This window comes from Tyto alba, unplaced genomic scaffold (assembly GCF_018691265.1).
Source record: "Tyto alba isolate M040663 unplaced genomic scaffold, T.alba_DEE_v4.0 Super-Scaffold_42, whole genome shotgun sequence".
In the NCBI taxonomy this organism is placed as follows: Eukaryota; Metazoa; Chordata; class Aves; order Strigiformes; family Tytonidae; genus Tyto; species Tyto alba.
Genome location: NW_024881318.1, coordinates 20,834,726 through 20,855,963, shown reverse-complemented (window position 1 = coordinate 20,855,963; position 21,238 = coordinate 20,834,726). Strand labels below are relative to the sequence as shown.

The window sequence follows — 21,238 nt, the reverse complement described above, 5'->3', positions numbered from 1 at the left end:
ATTAGACTGTGACTCAAATGAGAATTCATATTCTGCACAGTAACTAATCCATGGAAAAAATATGCCAACAGGTATCTTGGGCTCTTTATTTATGAGCAATGAAAAATATGAGAAATTATTAGACACTAGCAGGAAAAGCCAGAAATGGCATTAGTCCCAATACACCGAAAAGTGATCTGAATTAATTTTGTCAGAGTAAACTCTGCTTTCAAATTTATTTGTCTTATCACATTAACACTCTAACAATGACAGCCCACGGGTATTTTTTTAGGTACTTAATACGTTAAAATATGTGATGAAGGCAGAGAAAGAAGTGACTGAAAACTTTTCTGTAAAGACATTCAAGCACTCTTCCCAACTTTGTTGCTGGTGAACCATTCAAACAATAGTGCATACATTTGTAGAACAAAAACACCTGCATAAAGATTGGGAAGCTTTTTAGAAGGGCTAAGCAATGCACAGTAATACTGAGACCACTACGTGGTGTGGGAATTTGGCACTTCTGAAAACTAGACCATTCATTGAAGTGCCTAAAATCACATTTTCCTCACTGAAAGGTAAACATTCACAATTTGAATGTATTGTTCTTAGTATCAGTGCAGAAGGCAGCTGAAAGAGGACAGCCACTCACTTCACCAGACCAGTAAGAGATTGCCACAAGCCCATACTCTCCCTGAAGTATGTGGTTTTTACAAGATGCAGTGATGGGGACCGTGTTAATTTCAGGCAGCACTGATTTTCTAACACCAAGGCAAGAAGGATCTGTCAGACACAAGGCCATCAAAAAAAGACGAGCTCAGTAAGACCGTGGGTAGAATGGTGTTGATTTTGCTTTTCACAAACCCTCAACGTTGCACTTAATGACTTTTTTACTATAGTGTTCTACTAGATCTCTTTTTAGGATTAATCATTTGTTACATCATACCTACTGAATTTCTTGTAATTCTTGTTACATCTATCAAAATCTATCTATAGGAATGTATGGGTAGGTTTCATGCACGTACTACACACTGCCAATATCAGAAGGTAGAATAAAGTCAGAATACGTACATTAGCAGGAATTCATAGAATGGAAAATGCTTGTCTTAAAGAGAGATTTTAAAACTGAAACTTAATTAATACCGGACACAAAACTGTTTTTTAAAAGTACCCAAGGCTGTATTCAACAGTACTTCATCTACAGAATCTTTAACAAAGAAATTAAAATCACAATGCTTGTCATGTTATAGCTAAACTAGATTCCTGTCTCGTATCACAGATTTCTCTCCCAGGAAATGGTGCAGTTCCAGTGAAAATGTTAAGCCCTATTTGACAGGAAAGTTAAAATTGAAAGATGATGTACAATCTTCCAGGTATTTTGAAACAGCAATAAACAGACAGCCAAGTACCAGCTGTATATCTAATTTTCACCCCTCTCTTACTGTACTAGATTTTAAGAATGCAGTTACATATTTAATAACCTGAACACAAAGTCAAGCACAGCCATCAGCCATCAGCAACAGGACATGAACTGTACTTGCACCAGTGATTCCTAAACACTGCATAAAACTGATTCCAGCTAAATTAAAACCATTCAGAGCAATGGATTCCATAACAATTGTCTTCTCATCATCTTAAGTCATATTTCCATGGACACTTTCATCTTATGTAAGCCACCACTGCTTCCAAAAGGAACAGTCCAACTTGCATAGCCAGTAAACACACTGCTACGCAATGAACCTGACAGGAGGTAGGTTAAAACTATCCAAAAAAGACTAGTTAACTTTGGAAAAGAAAGAAAAAAATCAAAATGTTCAGAAAAGCGTTCCATTTTGATGAACACAATTTTATGTTTCGGTTTAAAACATGTTTTTCAGTTGTTTTTTTGCTAGTGTATATAATGAACATAAATTTTAAGACAAAAACACACATCAATTGGCCCAAACCCATTTTACTTCACAGCTTTTTTTGTACTGAAGACTTTCAGTGTTATCAGAGTAACACCAGAATTTCAAAATTATTCACCAAATGAATCTCTCATGTAAGCAGTTTTATTAAATTCACGTAAGTAGCAGTAGGGCATACCACCAAAGGGGAAAAAAACCTTATCTGTATCTATTTAACATCAAATGGTTCAAAGACCTGGTGGACATATGTTCAGAAGCCCTGGTCCTCATGGGGGGAATTCAACCACTCCGAGATCTGTTGGAGGGACAGTACAGCAGGGCATAAGCAATCCAGCAAGTTCCCGGAATGCGTTGATGATAACTTCTTTCTCCAAGGGATAGAGGAGCCAAGGAGGAGAGGTGCTATGTTGGACCTTGTTCTCACCAACAAGGAGGGGCGGGTGGGGAGTGTGAAGCTCAAGGGCAGCCTTGTCTGCAGTGACCATGAAATGGGGGAGTTCAAGATCCTTTGGGCAGCGAGGAGGGCACACAGCAAGCTCACTACCCTGGACTTCAGGAGAGCAGACTTTGGCTTCTTTGGGGATCTGCTTGGCAAAGTAGCCTGGGATAAAGCCCTGGAGGGAAGAGGGGCCCAAGAAAGCTGGTTAATATTCAAGGATCACCTCCTCCAAGCTCAGGAGCAGGCCTGCATGGATGAACAAGGAGCTCCTGGACAAACTCAAACACAAAAAGGAAGCCTACAGAGCATGGAAGCAAGGACAGGTAGCCTGGGAGGAATACAGAGAAACTGTCCGAGCAGCTGGGGAACAGGTTAAGGAAGACAAAGACCTGATATAATTAAATCTGTCCAGGGATATCAAAGGCCACAAGAAAAGCTTCTACAGGTACATCAGTGATAAAAGGAAGACTAGAGAAAATGTGGGCCCTCTCCAGAAGGAAACAGGAAACTTGGTTACCCAGGATATGAAGGCTGAGGTACTCATTGACTTTTTTGCCTCAGTCTTCACCAACAAGTGCTCCAGCCACACTGCCCAAAGTCACAGAAGACAACGGCAGGGACTGGGAGAACAAAGAACTGCCCACTATAGAAGATCAGGTCAAAGACCATCTAAGGAGTCTGAAGATGCACAAGTCCATGGACCAGATTAGATATATCTGTGGCTCCTGAGTGAACTGGCAGATGAAGTGGCTAAGCCACTATCCATCATATTTGAGAAGTCATGGCAGTCCACTGAAGTTCCCACTGACTGGAAAAGTGGTAACATAACCACCATTTTTAAAAAGGGAAAAAAGGGAGACATGGGTAACTATGGGCCAGACAGTGTCACCGCTTTGCCCAGCAAGATAATGGAGTGGATCCTCCTGGAAACTATGCTAGGGCACATGGAAAATAAGGAGGTGACTGGTGACAGCCAACATGGCTTCACTAAGGGCAAATCATGCCTGACGAATTTAATGGCCTTCTAGGATGGGGGTTACAGTGTTGGTGAATAAAGGAAGAGCAACTGACATCACCTACCCAGACTTGCATAAAGCATTTGACACTGTCATGGACAACATCCTTGTCTCTAAATTGGAGAGACATGAATTTGATGGACAGACCACTCAGTGGGAGAAGAATTGGCTGGATGGTCACACTCTGAGAGTTGCGGTCAATGGCTTGATGTCCATGTGGAGACCAGTGACACATGAAGTTCCTCAGGGGTTGGTACTGGGACCAGTGCTGTTTAGCATCTTTGTTGGCGACATGGACAGTGGGACTGAGCGCACCCTCAGCAGGTTTGCCAACGACACGAAGCTGTGCGGTGCAGTGACACGCGGGAGGGCAGGGATGGCATCCCGAGGGACATGGACAGGCTGGAGAGGTGGGCCTGTGCAAACCTCATGGAGTTCAACAAGGCCAAGTGCAGGGTCCTGCACGTGGGTCAGGGCAATCCCAAGCACAGATACAGGCTGGGCGATGAGTGGATTGAGAGCAGCCCTGCGGAGAAGGATTTGGGGGTGTTTGTGAATGGAAAACTAACTATGAGCCAGCAAGTGTGCACTTGCAGCCCAGAAAGCCAACCGTGTCCTGGACTCCATCAAGAGCAGTGTGGGCAGCAGGTCGAGGGAGGGGATTCTGCCCCTCTGCTCTGCTCTCATGAGACCCCCTGCAGTGCTGTGTCCAGCTCTGGGGACCCCAACACAAGGAGCACATGGACCTGCTCGAGGGGGTCCAGGGGAGGCCACAAAGATGGTCAGGGGCTGGAGCAGCTCCCTGTGAGGACAGGCTGAGAGAGCTGGGGCTGTTCAGCCTGGAGAAGAGAAGGCTCTGGGGAGACCTTAACATTGGCCTTCCAGTGCTTAAAGGGGGCTACAGGAAAGGTGGGGAGGGACTCTTTATCAGGGGGTGTAGTGACAAGATAAGGGGTAATGGTTTTAAACGGAGAGGGTAGATTTACATGTAAGGAAGAAAATCTTCCCTGTGAGGGTGGTGGGACACTGGCCCAGGTTGCCCAGAGCAGCTGTGGCTGCCCCCTCCCTGGAAGGGTTCCAGGCCAGGTTGGACGGGGCTTTGAGTGACCTGGTCTGGTGGAAGGTGTCCCTACCTGTGGCAGGGGGGGCGGAACTAGATAACCTTGAAGGTCTCTTCCAATCCAAACCATTCTATGATTATATGATAATGTGCTAGGACTTCATATACTGGTTTTATTCTCTAGCTATAGAGCCACAAACAATTTAGTTACTCTTTCAGTGGCACAGCTCCCCAGCTGTGAAGTATTTCACTACTACAGTGAGGTGGGAATTAATTAATCAGTTTACAGGAGAATTTTTGATGCTACAATATTAAGCACTACGTGTAACGCTGAATAGAAAACAAAAAGCCAAATATTCAAAATCAAAGCAGCATAAATTAACAATTTGTCATTATTTTAAGCAAAAATAAATAATTAGTTCAGAGCAAAATTCAGCTTTGCTTACTTCTTCAGAACTGCCATTGTGATAATCATTGTGCTAAACTAGGGAAAGCAGAACACAAAGGTCCACTGTGCAAATAGGAGATGGGAATTCTGCTGACAAAAATTTATCTGTGTGTTCAGTTCTTACAGGTCTTATCTAGTTTCTTTACAAATATACTTCAGTATTAGATCTGTTATCATGCACAGCCTTATTGTCATTGTCACTCCCTGCCAATGACAGTTAAGTACATATTTGAATGAAGAGTATTTCAGGACTGATACTATGTCCTTGTTTAGCCTCTGGAAAAAAAAAAAAAAAAGGGGGGGAGGAGGGGTTGGTGAGAAAAGCATTAAAAAAAAGTATCTTTTATTCAGGACAACCAAGCGCTGCTTCTATGTAAACCATGTCAAATGACATATAAAGTGAAAACAACTTCAGAGCATCATGCATTTTTATTTGTAAGGTGACAGATCAGCAGTTCTTTTCAGCCTGCATGGTTTCTGGAGGAGCAATGTTTCATGAAGGGGCAGAAAAGAGGAAAAAGGAAACAAGAGATTCTTTTTAAAAAAATGAGAACTCTACATATTCACACTTAAATACCCTTTTTAAATCCTACTGTAAAAAACATAAAACATCCAGCCTTTTCTGATCTTCTGCCAGATGTAGTTACAGAAGAGTAAATCTTGCAGAGTCACAGCACCTGAATGAACACCTCACTTTGTAAGAAATCCATCACCCTACTTACTGCTTCCTGACAATGAAATTAAAAATTACTAAATTGATAAACATTCTACCCCATATTTAGTACCCACAGTATGTACAAAGATGTGCTTCCCTAATAAATTGCAAATTGCAGTCTTGCCAAACCAGGAACCATCTCTGCAGTGTCAAACAACTATAATAATTTGGAAGTGTGAACACAGTGCATTCAAAAAAAAAAAAAATTTAAAAATGTTATAGTGAAATTTAACTGAAATACATAGGTAAATGATTATTTATGGTAAATCATACAATACAAATATGTTTACACTTACAGAGATTATTCCACTCTAACTTTTTAAGAAAAATCCTGCAAATGCAGAACCTCTTCAAGGCATATTTACGCTCATCCAGTGATCATCTACACATAGATTATTTACACAATATAATAGCTTAATATCACCTAAAGGTCAAATGTTGGAACAGGTCTATATAAAGAATAAAAAAATAATAGTTCTCAGTTGGTTTCTCTGGAATCTCTGTACTCAAACAAAAGCTAAGTCATGCCCTCAGGGTTTGGTTCAGCACTTCACTGTGGGAATCCAAGTTAACTCCACTGAAGCAATGATAAATGTCCTCCAGATCAGGACCATCTATTTGGATTGATCTGCAGCGTGGTTATGTATTACCTCAATATTTGAGTAGTACTAAAGTAGGAAGAGGCTGTGCAATCAATCCAAGCAACGGGGAAAATCAGATAAAGTCAGAGAAGCTGCCTCCAAGAAGAAAACTCACACAGATGAACTTAACAGTTTAAAGAACAAAGACAAATAAACCTTAGGTCCTCATCATAACTGAAGTAATACTTGTACACTGACTTCCATGGACTGATTTACTGAGAATCTGGCTCTGAGTTTATAAAGATCATGGATAAATGGACTTAATGGGCACTAGAGGCTACTACAGTATGCAAAGGAAATCCCCCAGTGATGTCCTGGTTTTGGCTGGGACAGTTAATTTTCTTCCTAATAGCTGGTACAGTGCTGTATTTTGGATTTAGTATGAGAATAATGTTGATAACACATTGATGTTTTACTTGTTGCTAAGTAGCGCTTAACCTAAGTCATGGACTCTTCAGTTTCCCATGTTCTGCCAGCAAGGAGGTGCACAAGGAGACTGGGGGGGAGCATGGTCAGGACAGCTGGCCCGAACTAGCCAAAGGGATATTCCATACCATAGGATGTCATGTTCAGTGTATAAACTGGTGGGAGCTGGCTGGGAGGTGCTGATCACTGCTTGGGACTGGTTGGGCACCAGTCAGTGGGTAGTGATGCTCTGTGCATCACTCATCTTGTTTGGGTTTTATTTCTCTCTCTTTTTATCTTCCTTTTCATTACTATTATTATTATTATCATTACTATTATTTTATTAGTAGCATATTTTATTTTATTTCAGTTATTAAACTGTTCTTATCTCAACCCATGATTTTTTTACTTTTTTTCTCATTCTCCCTAACCCACCAGGGATGGAGGGGAGGAATGAGTGAGCAGCTGCATGGTGCTTAGTTGCCAGCTTGGGTTAAACCACAACTGATTTCTAACCTGCTAGTACTGTCACCTGCCTTTATACAAGGCTAAGACAAAGAATCCTCCTCAAAAAGAAGACACAGACTTCTTTCAAGGGTTTCTGCTCTTGTATCTAACCACAATGGCTAGACCAAAGCCATACTACACATACTAAAGGAACATCTAAAGGAAATAAAGGATGAAAAAGACTTAGTTCCAAGCACAGCTAATGCATGCTTAAGTACTGCAATCTTCCTTACACATAATTTCTACTTTTACTCATTTAAGTGTTTGTTGGTTTGAACATCCACCCAGTGAACACCCACTCCTTTGCCCACTACTCAAAAGCCTGCATTCCTCTTGGTTCAGAAACAAAGTCAGCAGTCTGAATATCTGAAGCAACTAGACAAGGTCTGTCAGCTGATACTCAAGTCAATGGTCATGAGCTAACAGAGGTTTTGTCACTTCAGGACAATTCTTGAGTGCAGTAGTCAAAAAATGGGGTCACCACTCAGGAAGTTCACAGCTGCAACAGTGGCACTAAGAAAAAAATCATGGCCAAATGCAAGAAAAAGATCCTTAGATAGCCTTATGCTCTCCTAAATTGTTACCACCTACAAATCACTGCTGCTGACCCTATACTGGAGACTTGCCCGAATGCTCCACATGGTACAGTACAGCTGCTGCTCAGCCAGCACCTTCTCTAAGAAGAAACCACTAAGCACAAAATGAAGTTTTGCTCTTAATAGTTAAGGCTTAGGGTTTTCATTTTATGTAGTTCACAAGAGAGCTTACTACCATAAACCTGCCACTGAGTACACCACTGTACACTAAGAATGTTGCAAAATATCCTTCTGAATCACAATACAAACAAGCAGAGAGGATGAAACCCTTATCCCAAAGGATACTTTTAAAATATCCTTAAAATGCCAAAAGGAAGGTAAAATTTGAGTGTGCTCTAAGTAACAGCCCACTTTCATCAGTTTCTGTAAACATAACGTTTGTTTCTCAATTCAGTTTGAAGTTTCAAGGTCCTGAGACTAGTTTCCAAGCAATAGTTTCTGAAGTAACTGCTGACCTCAGTTAAACTTCAATGCTGTGAGATCTAAGGCCCTCTTCCATCTTCCTTGTAGAAGCGACATTTTGTTTCAACATGTATAAACCAGTTTGTTTACCATCCGTTATGCCCTTAGGCTTTTTACTTTATTCAGCTTGGAAAATGAAAACAATAGACATGTTTCACTTCCTGGTTTCTTGCTGCAATATTTGGTTTAGAAACAGTGCAGAGTAAATTTCAACTTAAATCATTTTAATTCCGTGATAAATAATATCTCTGCTATGTAATTTTTACTGTGTCAAGCCTTTCAAAATTGTTTTTTAAAAAAAGACCAAAACAAAACATATACTAAAACCTTAAATGAAAGAGTATACTACAAGCAACCTAAAAATACATTGATTCTAAGCTACTGGGCGAACTATTCTACTCCACTGAAAATGACAGAAGCTGTCTTTTCCAGAAGAAGGAAGAGGCAGGATAGTGAGGTAGGAAAGCATTTTTCTGAGCAATCTCACAGCCTGGGGACCATCTGGGAGCTTGGTCGGGCAGCCAGACCCTGAAGTATGCACAAGGGAAAACCAATGGCTGTGGGAATGCTGCCTGCACTGAAAAGTTCCCTTGTAAAGAATACAGTACTTAAACCTGACATACCCCAGGAAAGAAAACCAACTGCTGAAGATGTCAGATGAACTGAGAAAAAAAGTAAAATTAAAATAAACAAGCAAAAAAAAACAAAACTTCTTGCCAAGTCTAATAAAACTCAGAGAAGAGAGAAGAGAAAAGAGAACTTAACATATACTGTTAACACCTTATTAAGTAAAAGGTGATCAAGAGTCAGTGAAATGAAAAGGATGTGTTCAAGCTTTTATGTATATTTCCTTCTGAAAAGATACAACAGATGCTGAAGTACAATTAAAAAATGTGTACATGCACACACCAGTTTATAACCAAAAGCTCAGAAACACCTAGAAATAATATTTAAACTAGCATTCAATAGAAACATTTTTCAGCCTTATAAGCTATACTGATATTTCACTTAATATTTCAGGAATTTGGTTTGGTCAACTGCAAACAGTCCTGCATCTGTCATGGAACTAAATATGGCTCTCATGCAAGACAATAAGGTGCTGATGTGAAATTTGGCCTATTTGTTATTAAAATTGTAACTTTTCTCAGGTTTTTAGCATTAATTAACTTTATACAATATTTTGATGCCTTTGTTGTGTTTCTGTTAAGTTTACGTACAGCAGAAATTCTACATATCCACATAAATTTAAAAAAAAAAAAAAAAAAAAAAAACAACAAAAAAACAGTGAAACTTCACAGAGCAGCGCACAGAGGAAAAAGCCTTGGACAACTAGGATCACCTTTCTGATCACCTCCCTCGACACTTCCTCCTCAGTTTACATTTGCATGAAGGTAGATGATTTACTGATCCTCCTTGCAAAAGGAAACAAAAAAGCCTGCCATGGTATTGAAAAACTGCACCTCACTGCCAGCGGGAAATGAAGTCATTACTGTGAAAAAAAAGTACCTTTTGGAGCCTCCAATATAGGTGAACGTAAAGGTGGCGTCTGAGTACCTGAAATCTGAAAGACAAAGAGCTGCATTATTACAACTTCTCTTTATTTTGGCTGGAATAGCCGAGGTTTTACAGCCCAGCATTCAGCTACCAACACGGGGTGGGGGGAGTGGGGGGGAAGGGGAGGGTGTCGGGGTGAATCAGAGGAAATGCAGCATCTCCCCCCCCCGCCCTCGCAACAAGTGCCCGGTGCTATGGCAACAGCAGGGATTTCCATTGTCAGAAACGGCAACAGGCAGCCAGCAGCCGGGCTCCCGCGGCGGCTCCGCGCGGCCGGCACCGCGCCGGCAAGGGAGCCGCGGCACCCCGCGGGGGAGGGGACGCTCGCACCGAGCGGCGGGCGTTCACCGCCGGCCGTGCCGCCGCTCCTGAAGCCGGGCGGGGATAACGGCCGGAGTCCGGCCGCCCGGAAAAAGCCGCGTTCCGCCCGCCGGAGCAAAAAGCACCGGGGGCTGCGCTCGGCTGCGCGCTCGCCCCAAGAGCTGCGGGCTGCGCCAGGCTGCCGCGGGCAGGCACACGCCACGCTCACGCCCGCCCGGTTTCGCGTGTGGCCACTGCCACGCTCCCTGACTCGGGATGCCCCCCACACACACACACACTCCCGTTTCCCGGCCGGCGCCTGGTCTCATCTGCCCTCACATGCCCTCGGAAGGAGAGGAGGGAGAGGAGAAGGAGGAGGAGGAAGGGGCTGAGGGCAGGCAGACGGCGGCTCGGCGGCGGCCCCCTGATCCCGGGAACGGTGGCGAAGGGCACGGGCACAGCCCGGGCAGCCGCGCCGCGGCGGGAGCGGAGGCGGGGGGGGCGGGGGGGGGTGTCGGGGTTTGGGGCGAGTGGCGGCAGCTCCGCACCGCCAGCCTGGCGCCCAGGAGGGAAACTCACCTGCAAACAGGCAGTCCTTCTCCGCCTTGCAGTTTTGGATCACAACGTCAATATCCTTCTGAATCCTCTCTTGTCTTGAATACATCCCCATGAAATAAATCCCAAGGTAAAAAAAAAAAAAAAAAAAAAAAAAAAAAGAGCAGCCTTTATTTACACACACCCCCCACCCTTCGCTGCCAGTTTTTAATATTCAGTCCGAAAGATGGACCCTGGGGGTGGCGAGCAGGAGTCTCCCCCGCGGCCCGGAGGGATCCGCTCGGCCGGCTGGAGGACGGACGAGGAAGGCGGCAGGAGCCGATGTTGCATGCCCAGATGTGCCCGCCCAGATGTGCCGCCGCTGCCAGCGAATGGCAATTTCCTCACAATAGAGCCAGCGGAGGGTGGCGGCGGCGAGACGGGATCCCCCCACCCCCCACGCCCTCTGGGTTTTTTGGGGTTGGTTGGCTGGTTTGCTCTTTTTTTTTTTTTTTTTTTTTTTTTTTTTTTCTGAGGAGGGTGGGGGGAAGGGGGGGGCGCCAAGCCGACCCGACCGCTCACATCCCTGCCCCTCCCGCCCGCAGCGCCGATCGCCGCGCAGCAGCAGCGCGGAGGCGGCGGCGCCCGCACCCGGTCCCAGGCGGCGCGGCGGGGCCGGCGCTGCTGCGGCGACGCCGAGCCGCAGACCCTCCCCTCGCTCCCGGCCCGGCACGTACGGCGCCCGGCGGCTCCCCCGGCGGGCGGAGGCGGCGCGGGGGAAGGAAGAGGCGGATGCACAGAGTCGGGCGGGCGGCCCGTGAGGCGGCGGGCTCGGTGGCCCCGGCCCTCGCCTCCTCCCCCCGCCCAGGCCCCGGGCACAGGCTGCCGCCTCCTCCCGAGCGGCGGAGAGATGCAAATAGAAAGAGATCCGGGCGGCGGGGCGGCCGCCAGGCCGGCACCGGCGGGGCACGGAGGAGAGGGTCGCTCCGCGGCCGGGCGGGGTCCGCCGGGCCGGGGGAGCGGCTCCCGCTTGGCCCCTGCTCCGACGGGGTGTGTGGAGGGGGGGACGGGGGGGGGGGGGGGCATGTGGTCCGCGGAGCCTTCCCACGGCAGCCGCCCCCGGCTCCCGGCTCGGCGGGCGACTCCCATGCGGCTCTCCCCGCCGCCGGCCGCGCTCTTCCGCCCCCGCGGCGGCTGCGCTCCTGACCGCCGCCGCGGGGGAGCGCCCGCCGGTGGCTCTGCGGGCAGAGCTCGTCTGCCGGGCCCTTCCCCGGGCAGGGAAACCGGACAGCCCACCCTTAGCAGAGTGCCATCCCCTGTCTGCCTCCGCTCTAGCGACGGGGATGCGTGCCCACGGACCCAGTAAAAAGAGCATTGACGTGTTAGTAGTCCCTCTCTAACCGCCGCGGTTTTTAATCGTGCTCCCCTCTCCTCAGCCTTCAGTCACGCTCTCTCAAACCTGAAGACTTCGGGAGGGGGCGCGGGCTGTCGGCGCTAATCCGGGCGAGAGGCTTCGGGTGCTAATGTAATAAAAGTAATAACCGTGGTACAGCCCGGAAGGAATGGTCAAGGCTGCAAAACCAAATAATCTTCATCAAAGTGCAGAGTGAATAATTAAGAAAAACGGGTGTGAGTGTAGTAGAAACCGGTTTGATTAAAAAAAACGGAAAGATTATACACAAAATTCAATTTTGACGTACTCAGCTCTAAACATCTCCCATGGATTATTCCCTAGTGAGCTCAGTCGCTGTAGTCTTTTTTATTAGGCAAGTCTGTATTAATCATGTACTGTTGATTTCAAACACACGACAAACACAGTCATTACCTGAGAACCGAACAAAAAGTCTGGAAATATGGTTGGTTATTTAGTCCATTTATTGTTATTTATTGCAAGTGGCTTTTAAATTTCTAGATTCTGAGCCAATCTGGCCCATGATTTACCTGATGCCTCCGGTATTGTTACAGCAGGAATGGCTGATTTCAGTGAAGAAATACTACATTATATATTGAGGTCATTCTATTGATTAAAATACTGAAAATGGAAGTGTTAGAAAATGAAGGTGAATCTTTAGTAAGAGTTGATCCCTATGTTTCTAAAGATTGACAAACTGCTCACATCCAGTCGCCCTAAGTGCTACTGCAACAGGATCTGTATGCCTGCTGTAATCCCTGTAACTATGTACATTATACCACCCTCTTGAAGAAACTTTATTTAGAGCTTTACAAGTAATTTCATGAACAATAGGCCAGTTTGTCTTGGAAGTAGTGGTCTTGGCTCAAGGGAATTCAATGTATGTCTTTCCAATTGCTTCTTCAGTCTTGAAAATTCCCTCAGGTCATTTCTAGTTTTGTCTCCCTTTCATCTCAGCTCAGTTGGATTGTACTGAACTGATTACCCCAATTAAGTAAAAAAGAAACACAACTTTTATGTTTGTATTCATGGGAACCTGAAAATATTTATATAGGTGTAAATAAAGTAAAAATTGAAATCTGTGGAACTACGTGAATATAAAATTTATGTGAGAATATATTTTTTGAAACACGTTACATAAAAACACAGAAGTCTTAAGAAAAACAAAAATATGCAGACTTGACATTTTAGGGAATATACAGAACTCAGGGCAATGCAATATGGCTTCTGTACAGTATTTCTACTATGGGAGAGTGTTCAGAAGGGCAGAGATAAGGAAAAGGATCCAAAACCCTCCAAAACACAAAACTGCCATCGGCACTTCAAAAAAGTAACAAAAGCCTGTAACCACTTTTATATGCTCAAAAAAAACCCCTCTAGTACAAAACAAATGAAACCTCTGCTTTTTCTCTAATTTCAAGGACTATTTGCCAGTTACCAATACAGCAAAGCTCACTGATGTCTGTAGACAGTGAGCTCTGGGAGGTGGAACATTTAAAAGATCAATAGCATTTCACTCTTGCGGCATGAACCACAATGCTACCCCTTCCAGTAAGCTTCCTCAAAATGACATAGTCATTTCTAAATGACTCTGTGGCATTAAAGTCTGCAAACACAGGCACTGCGTTGTGAGAGAAGTAGGAGCAACACTTAACTGTTCCCATCAACAGAAAAGTGACACAAAGCATAAAAAAATGTTTAGCAAGCTTTAGTATAATTTTCAGAAGAACTCTATTATTGGTAGTTACAACCTAGTGTTCTGATGTAATATTCAAGTAAACACTCTGAGTTTATAGTTCATTTTCTTTAAGCCTCTTCCAGTTTAAGACAGGTTTCAAGTCAGCTGTTCTCTACCCCACTGCTCTCAGTTGTCCACCCAAGCAGTCATTGCCACTCTGTGCAGCCACAAGCAGTCCATAATAAAGCCACTGAAACAAAGTCACTCAAATCAAGTTATAAATACCTTGGCTTCTTTGGGTCATCACTGTAAATCTGTGATGACTTGGTTTAAAAACACTACCAGGATGGACAAATCATGAGTTAAGATTGAATTTCACTGTGAGTAGAGCATCTTAACTGATTTTTGGAGTGGGTTAGCACTGGTCCATTGATAAAAAGCCTTTGCTTTTTAAAGAAGAATGACAGTTAAAATGGCATCAGTAACATGACTTAAAATACTGCTTAATTCTTAATAAAAACTTAAAATATTTTTGCGTGATATAAACTTAATGACTTAGATTACTATATGAAACAGTATCTTAAACCATCACCTGTCCAATCTTCCATGTGTTTTTAAAAACTATTTTAACCTTTCTCATCTAGCCTACAGGGTGAAAAAAACTTCAGCTAACATTTTAACATTACATATTTTATTTGGGTTTTTTTAATAGCAATGGATAAAAAAAAGATAAAAGCATTGAAGTTTGTGCCAGAGGACCAAGGCTAGGCTAATTTTTTTCAATTCAGTGTTGAAATTTCCAAAGCAAATGTTTGGTGCTTTTTTCTTTTTTTTTTTTTTTTTTTTAAATATATTAAACAGCAGCAATAGTCACTTCAAACAAGACAAAAGGATGTGCAGGTGCTACACACAGACGTGTGGATTGCTATGACAGTGACCTCTAACTTTCCATCAAAGACCAAGTACTCCTCCTTCCAGATGTCACTGAGGCCCACAACAGCTATGCCTATGGTTACTGGCATAATAAATGCCCCTGGCAATGCTCAATAAATCATGCCATCAGAGTTCCAAATGACAACACAATTTATTGTAACTCTTAACATTACACTTTCAAATGATGGTTTTAATTTGTTTTTTTTTTCCTCCCTCACTAATGTCATCTCATCTTTCAGTCTCTGCCTGTTAGCTTCATTTATCCTATTTGTTTTTGCTTTCCTCAATAACTCTTACACCATTAAGACCTTATTTTTTCTTCCAGTGCATCTCATTATTCCCTCTTTTCAACTCTTACTTCTGTCTATCCTATCCATTCCATTTCCCTTTTCCACTTCACTCTTGGCAGCTCACTTCATGAGCATCTCAAGGAAGAGGGCTAAAATGGAACTTTTTCTACAGCGGCAGGAGTTTTATAAGAGAGGTAAGCAGGAATATTTCTAAAGCTTTTATCCATGTGATGTCTGTCAAAAACAAATCCAGAAGGGAACCCTGTTCCCTCCCAGCTCCTGAAGTGAGTTGCTGCTTGCCAGCATACTTGTTATTCCCATTAATTGTGGACATTTCTGGCTGGAAAGTGCCAATGCTCAGTAAGGCAAGTAATGGGGTATCCATCTTGATTACTCTGCATCCCAGTAGCTAGAATATTTCTCTAGAAGTTGAGAGTTGCAAGTGTATACTCATAGGCTGACATTATGTTGACGCTAACTGTCCCTTACCAGCTGTGCCCTAAGGTCAAGCAGGGATGAGTGCTGAAGGTACACCATCCTGCCTAAGCATAACAAATGGCTTCCCAATCAGTCCCAGACGACTATCTCATGAGTGCAGATAAGCATCTAAGCTGGGGGGGGATGGGGAGAGGCAGAATTTCAGCTCCATTCTTTACCTGGCCATGGGCTATGCTCCCTTTACAAGTATTCTAAATCCCCTTCCCAAGAGCTTTACTGCTCCTATTCACAGCAGCAGGGAACCTGGATGGCTTGGATATGCTCATGGAATAGCTGCATTTACAGCCACAGACAGCACAGTAAGCACTGCTTCCTCTAATGTTTAGTGAATGGCTCGTGGGTACAGGCTATTTCTGAAATCTGTAGTATTACTGCTGTCATTTACTGCAGATGAACTTACTACTGTCAAATTTCTCAACTGCTGAGCAAATACATGGTTAAGAAGCATTAAAACAAAACTACTTTGTAGCCTATATCCAGACTGCAATTTCTTAATTGCAGAGTCATGCCAGAAAGTACTCAAACTGTAAAATACTTACTTTGCTAAAAACACTCCATTTAGTCCATTTTCTGCAACAGTAAATACGATTCACCATGTCACCATCTGTTACCAGGTACTGATCATCTCCTGCTATAACAACCTCCACTGCAGCCAACAGGTGCCTGATTTTAACTAAGAATTTGTAACCCCAAATTAAAAGGAACTGTCAAGGACTCTCAGTTTAGCAGAAATTGATATGGTGGGAAGCACTCAGCACCTTGCAAGATTAGCCCCTAGAAACTGAGGACTCTTCTTACTTATACTGCAAGCTGTGGGGTACTGTTTGATCTCTGACCAAACTAAATGAGAAGTTGAAAAGGAGGGAAAATTAGCACATGCAGAGTTTCATGATGCTGCAACTACATTGCTTCCTGTACCCAGGCAAGCTCATTTAGTGTTTGCTCAGCTATTGCAGCACAACTGACTGTGTTTAACCTCAGGTGTAATTAGATTTGGGTGCCCGCATTTTTTCTCTTCAGAAGATTGGAACCAGGGGTTAATGCAATGTTCAGTCAGTCTTCTCAAGCCAAGGCACTCTTTAATCTTAAGGAACTAAACATAAAAGAAAGTCACATTTACAATAATTAATAAGCGTATGCAACTGTCTCATCCAACTCACCAAAAGCATCCCAAACTTGCATATAACAGCCTAACTTTCAGACTCCATTCTGGTGTCTTCCTTAGCCACTTTTCCCACAGTCTCCTGTCCAGTGCCCCTATGGCTAAGAAAAGGGGTTTGGCTTTTTAACTGTTTATAGGCCATCCTTTATGGTTGTTTCTCATCTGGTAAAATAGTTGTGTAGCCTGGCAGGAGCCAGAGTAGATTTTTTCTTTATAAATAATAGGTAAGACATTGTATGTAACATTAAACTCATACAAGGGAGTACCTTGTGTGGGTTTTTGCTTCTTTTTTTAGCTGCTAGGAAACACATCCAAAACATGTACAGTATTCATCCCAATGACCGTATCTTTTGGTAGTTACCCAGCTAGTTTCCTTGCAAGCCATGTTCATGATTACTCCAAGTCAACCCATTCCCTGGTTTCCCTGTTACATTAACACTGAAGTGCAGTGTGAGCCAACAGTACCCAGAATACAGAAGTCACTGTTAAGCTAAATAGCAGCATAACCTAAACTAGTAAATCTGCAGTCTCTGCTATATCCCAAGCAGACTGGAACAATTTAAAAAAAATCTTAGGCAAAAAGTCTGTGGAATTACAAATCAAAAACACCGAAGTACTTGGAGAAACAAATTCACTCCCTTTCATGTATATGCTGCACTTTGTACAAAATCATGCTTACCACATACCAAGTAGATGTATTTCCTTTTAAAATGGTGTGCTAACTTCAGAAGGCCTTTCAGTAGATGACTGGCTTTAGATGTCCAGTGGTGAGACTGCTGGCAGTCCACAAGATAGGAAATGGGTGAAACAGAAGAAGTGTCAATGAAACAAAACTTGACACCCCTCGGGGACATTTATACCAAATGGAAAAGAAAGTGTGCAATATTTACAACAAAAAGATCTGTCTGAGGTAAATCTACAATGTGGCAGGGAATCGAGGAAGGGGATACACGAAACGTGCAATAAGATCAAGTCTATATCCTAAGATTAAATAAAGATACCCTCTTGTAAGCAATTCCTCTGCCTTATGCCCAGAGGAGTGCCATATCACTTCAAACACACAAAATTAATGAGGAAAAACACACACAAAAAAGATTTTGGATTAAGTGTGTTTTTCAGATCACCTATTGTGACCTTTTATCTTTCTTCTTCTTCCTCAGTTCTGCTTTGATTTTTCTCTGAAATGAGATCTAGGCTGCCAGCAGTGAAGTAACCCATTTTATAAGGCCTGTTGCAGCCCCATCTGTTTTGGTTGAACTTTGTATTATTTTGTCTCATCTAACACCAATAAACACCTATCAAATATATTACAAAATGTAGATGAGCTGTCTGTGACAGATAGGGTTTTTTTACAAGGCTTACAGTGTGTTTATACTAAAGCTTGTGTAGTATGAGACCAAGTTCTTCTAACATTCACAACATAAAAGTGTATACTTGTATAAACAGACTAACTCCATTACACAACTATTCTTGCTCTGTGTGAATTGTATACAAAAACAGCCACAATTGAAACTAGGTCATTACTATTGATTTCTTGATGTAAACTTCAGTCATTTTATGGTTTTATATATCATTTTACATTTGATGCTTTCCTTTTTTTCTTTCAAAATGTTGAAAACCATAAGGCTAACCCATAAATCTTTAAAAATATTACAAGGTTGAAAAGAGATTTCCTGTAAAATAATCAGTTGGTAATGCTTCAGCAAACTTTTCTTTATACATTTGCCATTCCCTGAAATCAATTATTAATATGTCCCTCGTCTTTAAGCTATTTCAGTTTTATAGAGATGCTCTGTGAGGTTTTGGTGTGTAAAACAGTGGTAAAATGTTACATAAGGAGATTTATTTTAGCTCTTGTGTCTTGATTTTTTTAATGCAGCTATGGACAGTTCTGTACTATAAACCCTATTTCTATTTTCTCATTAAATTAATATTTCATCTTCCTACATAATTATCTAAATTCTGTAAACTACAAAGATATGGCTCTTGGCACAATATTTCATACTGACAAGAGAATGCTAAAAGAGGAATACAGCTGGATAGACTCCTAAAATACTCAGCACTGATTTATGCATTTCAGTAAACTCAGTCACTAGAGCAGAGCTGTGTAAATAGTAGGAAAAATAATTCATGGAGACATTTACAATTCCCTTACAATTTGGCTATAGTCCCACCCCTTATACCTGCTTGTTTTAAAAAATATTCAGCAGGATTGTTTTATTGGGTGATGTCAATATGCAGCTATGATAATTCTGGTACCAGTATTAGTATTTACATTTGAGCCATAAAATTATTTTAATTTGTTTACATGGTCAAGAAAGACACAATATTATGTAATATAATTTCAACACATATCATATATAAAGTACTATAAATTATTAAAAACATTAGAGTGAGCAGTTTTCAAGCAATACAGTAAGTACTTGATAGCTGTTCACACAGAAGTGTTTAAATACTGAAGGTGGGATACATACATTTGTAAAAGTGCCAGGGTGAAGGTCTTTCAGCATTCTGGGGTCCTTTCAACTGGGACTTCTGCTGTTGAATCAAAGAAAAAGGAAAATCATATTGGGGTTGTATCAAGCTAAACTTGTTTTTGTCTTCTCTTTTTGTGATTGAAATAGGAGATACAGAACTTCTGGTCTATTTACCACAAAACTGATCTTTCCAGACTGAAACAAAAAGGGTTTTTTTTGACAAAAACTGCACTATGAAGAAACATCTTTTTCTTCTGTAGCTTACAAGGCCTGAGGAGGCCTCATGTTGATGTCATGTCTTGGACTCTTGACATTTATTGAAGTATTTTATAGAAGGTAAAACAGCTTCAACAATAGCACCCAACTCTAGAAAATTGCCCCAGACCCTAGCTGGAATACTTGGCAGAAGCCAGCTTTGGTTTTGTTTCTGCCTTGATGGAAACAGAGAAGTAATGAACTCTCAGCTCCATTATTTGAACATTCACTCGTGAGGATTCCAGGCCCTTGCACAACGTACTTTTCATTTAGACAAACAGTTTTACAATTGCAGAGCAAGAGCGCTCACCTGAGGGCTGGGTATTTATGGTACTCTGTTTAGAAGCTTAATGTCTGTCTCCCGAAGAGGAAGGAACTCAGTTCAGCTTTCCCCTGTCTGGAGTAAATGCACTAGCCACATTTACTCAATGAAGGAGAAGCTTATTTTCCGCTGGGGGAAAAAAAAAAAAAAAAAAAAGATCAATATAACTAGTCAGAATAAGTAATTCAAGATCTCCCTTAGAAGGCATTTTTTACTTGATAAAAAGAGCTATTGTTCATATATCACTCTTGATACTCTCCTAAAAAGAAAGAAGAAATAAGTAAGAGACATGTCCAGGAAAATGAGGTATAATTTGTGCACTGCTGGAGCTTGGAAATCCTTAACTCTCACAAAAACATTTGATTGACATAGTTGTTAGTGTTCTCCAGGGCCATGTTTCTCAAATGGACAAAATGTGATCAATGAAAATGGCTGTAAAACAGAAGATTTTTAAGCATACATACAAGAAGGGAAACAAACACAAAAGAGGATAAAGTGATTAAAAAAAAAAAAAAAAAAAAAAACAAACACAAAACAAACCAGACTAAACATGGAGTATGAATTTATACGTGAATGTAAATAACAGTCACTGCAACATACTCTATAAGGTAGTTCCTTCATTCCCCTCCCCTTTACCTCCCCCAAAACAATGATGAAATTTCACATGAAATTTCTGATGAAAGTTCAAGCTTCCACAGTCCACTTACCTTCTGCCTTCAGCTGCATGTCTTGAGTCCCTCTGCTAGACCAGCACTGAAGCTTGTGCAAACACCCAGTGAGCTGGTGCAGGGATTGAAACCAAAAATCAGGTATACATAAAAAGCAATTTTCAACAAGATCATCTCTTGAAGTGGCTTATTACAAAACTGTACGTTAAGTAACATGCTGATTCAAGAGAGGGGACAGGACCACAGCAAACCCCACTGATAGGTTATAGCTATTCTTAGAAGTTTCCCAAGTCCAAATTTGATCTCGAATACACCGATTACAGTCAAGTAGTCTACTTACCCCTTGCACAGGCAATAACACAAATCTTACAGTCTAAAACATAAACTTCCTACTGAAGTACAGAATATGTCACTTCACATTAGGGGTCCTAAAAAAATGCCCGTTGGGCTGTACTGCATGAAACACTTGATGAGAAGGACACAATAACTCATCACAAAGTAGAGTTTTAGAAATCAGAAGGTCAAATAACATGATGCAATAATCTCAGTGACTTCTTTACTGCAGAGGTGACAAGGATAGCTTGGATCTGGAGAGGGGGAGGCTGCCAAATGAGTAAGGACACAGAGTAACCAGGAAGGAATGCTCACCATGATAATGTAAATCAGTCTCAAAAACATTTTCCAGATAGTCTGATTGTTCTACCTAAATAGACACCAGCATTTTTGATGAGGTGAGACTCCCTACTGTGTGATCCAGAGAAGCAATCCTTGTTAAGACCATCCCTCAATTCTGTCCTCCTACCCTGGGAAGGGTGGCAATACTCTCCAATAAATTATTTTAAACACTGCCTGTGAGGCATATCATTCAGAAAATAATATTGCAGGGGAGAAAAAGGCATAGTTACTCTCCATTCACACATCTGATCACAAGTTGAGAAACTCATTTCCTCAAGTAGCATATGGCCCATTAAACTCTTTCAC

The 21,238-nt window shown here is 42.3% G+C and overlaps 1 protein-coding gene and 1 long non-coding RNA gene across 3 annotated transcripts in view; both read right to left on the bottom strand.

Moving 5' to 3' along the window:
* The window catches only part of PARP8 (poly(ADP-ribose) polymerase family member 8), a 122,420-nt gene extending 111,096 nt beyond the window's left edge, over window positions 1-11,324 (bottom strand). For both annotated transcript variants that reach the window (XM_033009025.2, XM_042804692.1), the window contains exons 1-2: window positions 10,609-11,324; window positions 9,682-9,736 (exon numbers count right to left, since the gene is read on the bottom strand). In XM_033009025.2, the coding sequence (XP_032864916.2) occupies window positions 9,682-9,736; window positions 10,609-10,699 (146 nt within the window). In that variant the 5' untranslated portion in view covers window positions 10,700-11,324. The remainder of the gene's footprint in view (window positions 1-9,681; window positions 9,737-10,608) is intronic.
* A 7,685-nt stretch (window positions 11,325-19,009) lies between these two features.
* Window positions 19,010-20,492, bottom strand: LOC116965522. The gene is made up of 3 exons (XR_004409432.1): window positions 20,297-20,492; window positions 19,578-19,718; window positions 19,010-19,073 (listed from the first exon to the last, which is right to left on the bottom strand). It is a non-coding gene; the product is annotated as an uncharacterized LOC116965522 (long non-coding RNA).
* Window positions 20,493-21,238: the final 746 nt, after the last annotated feature.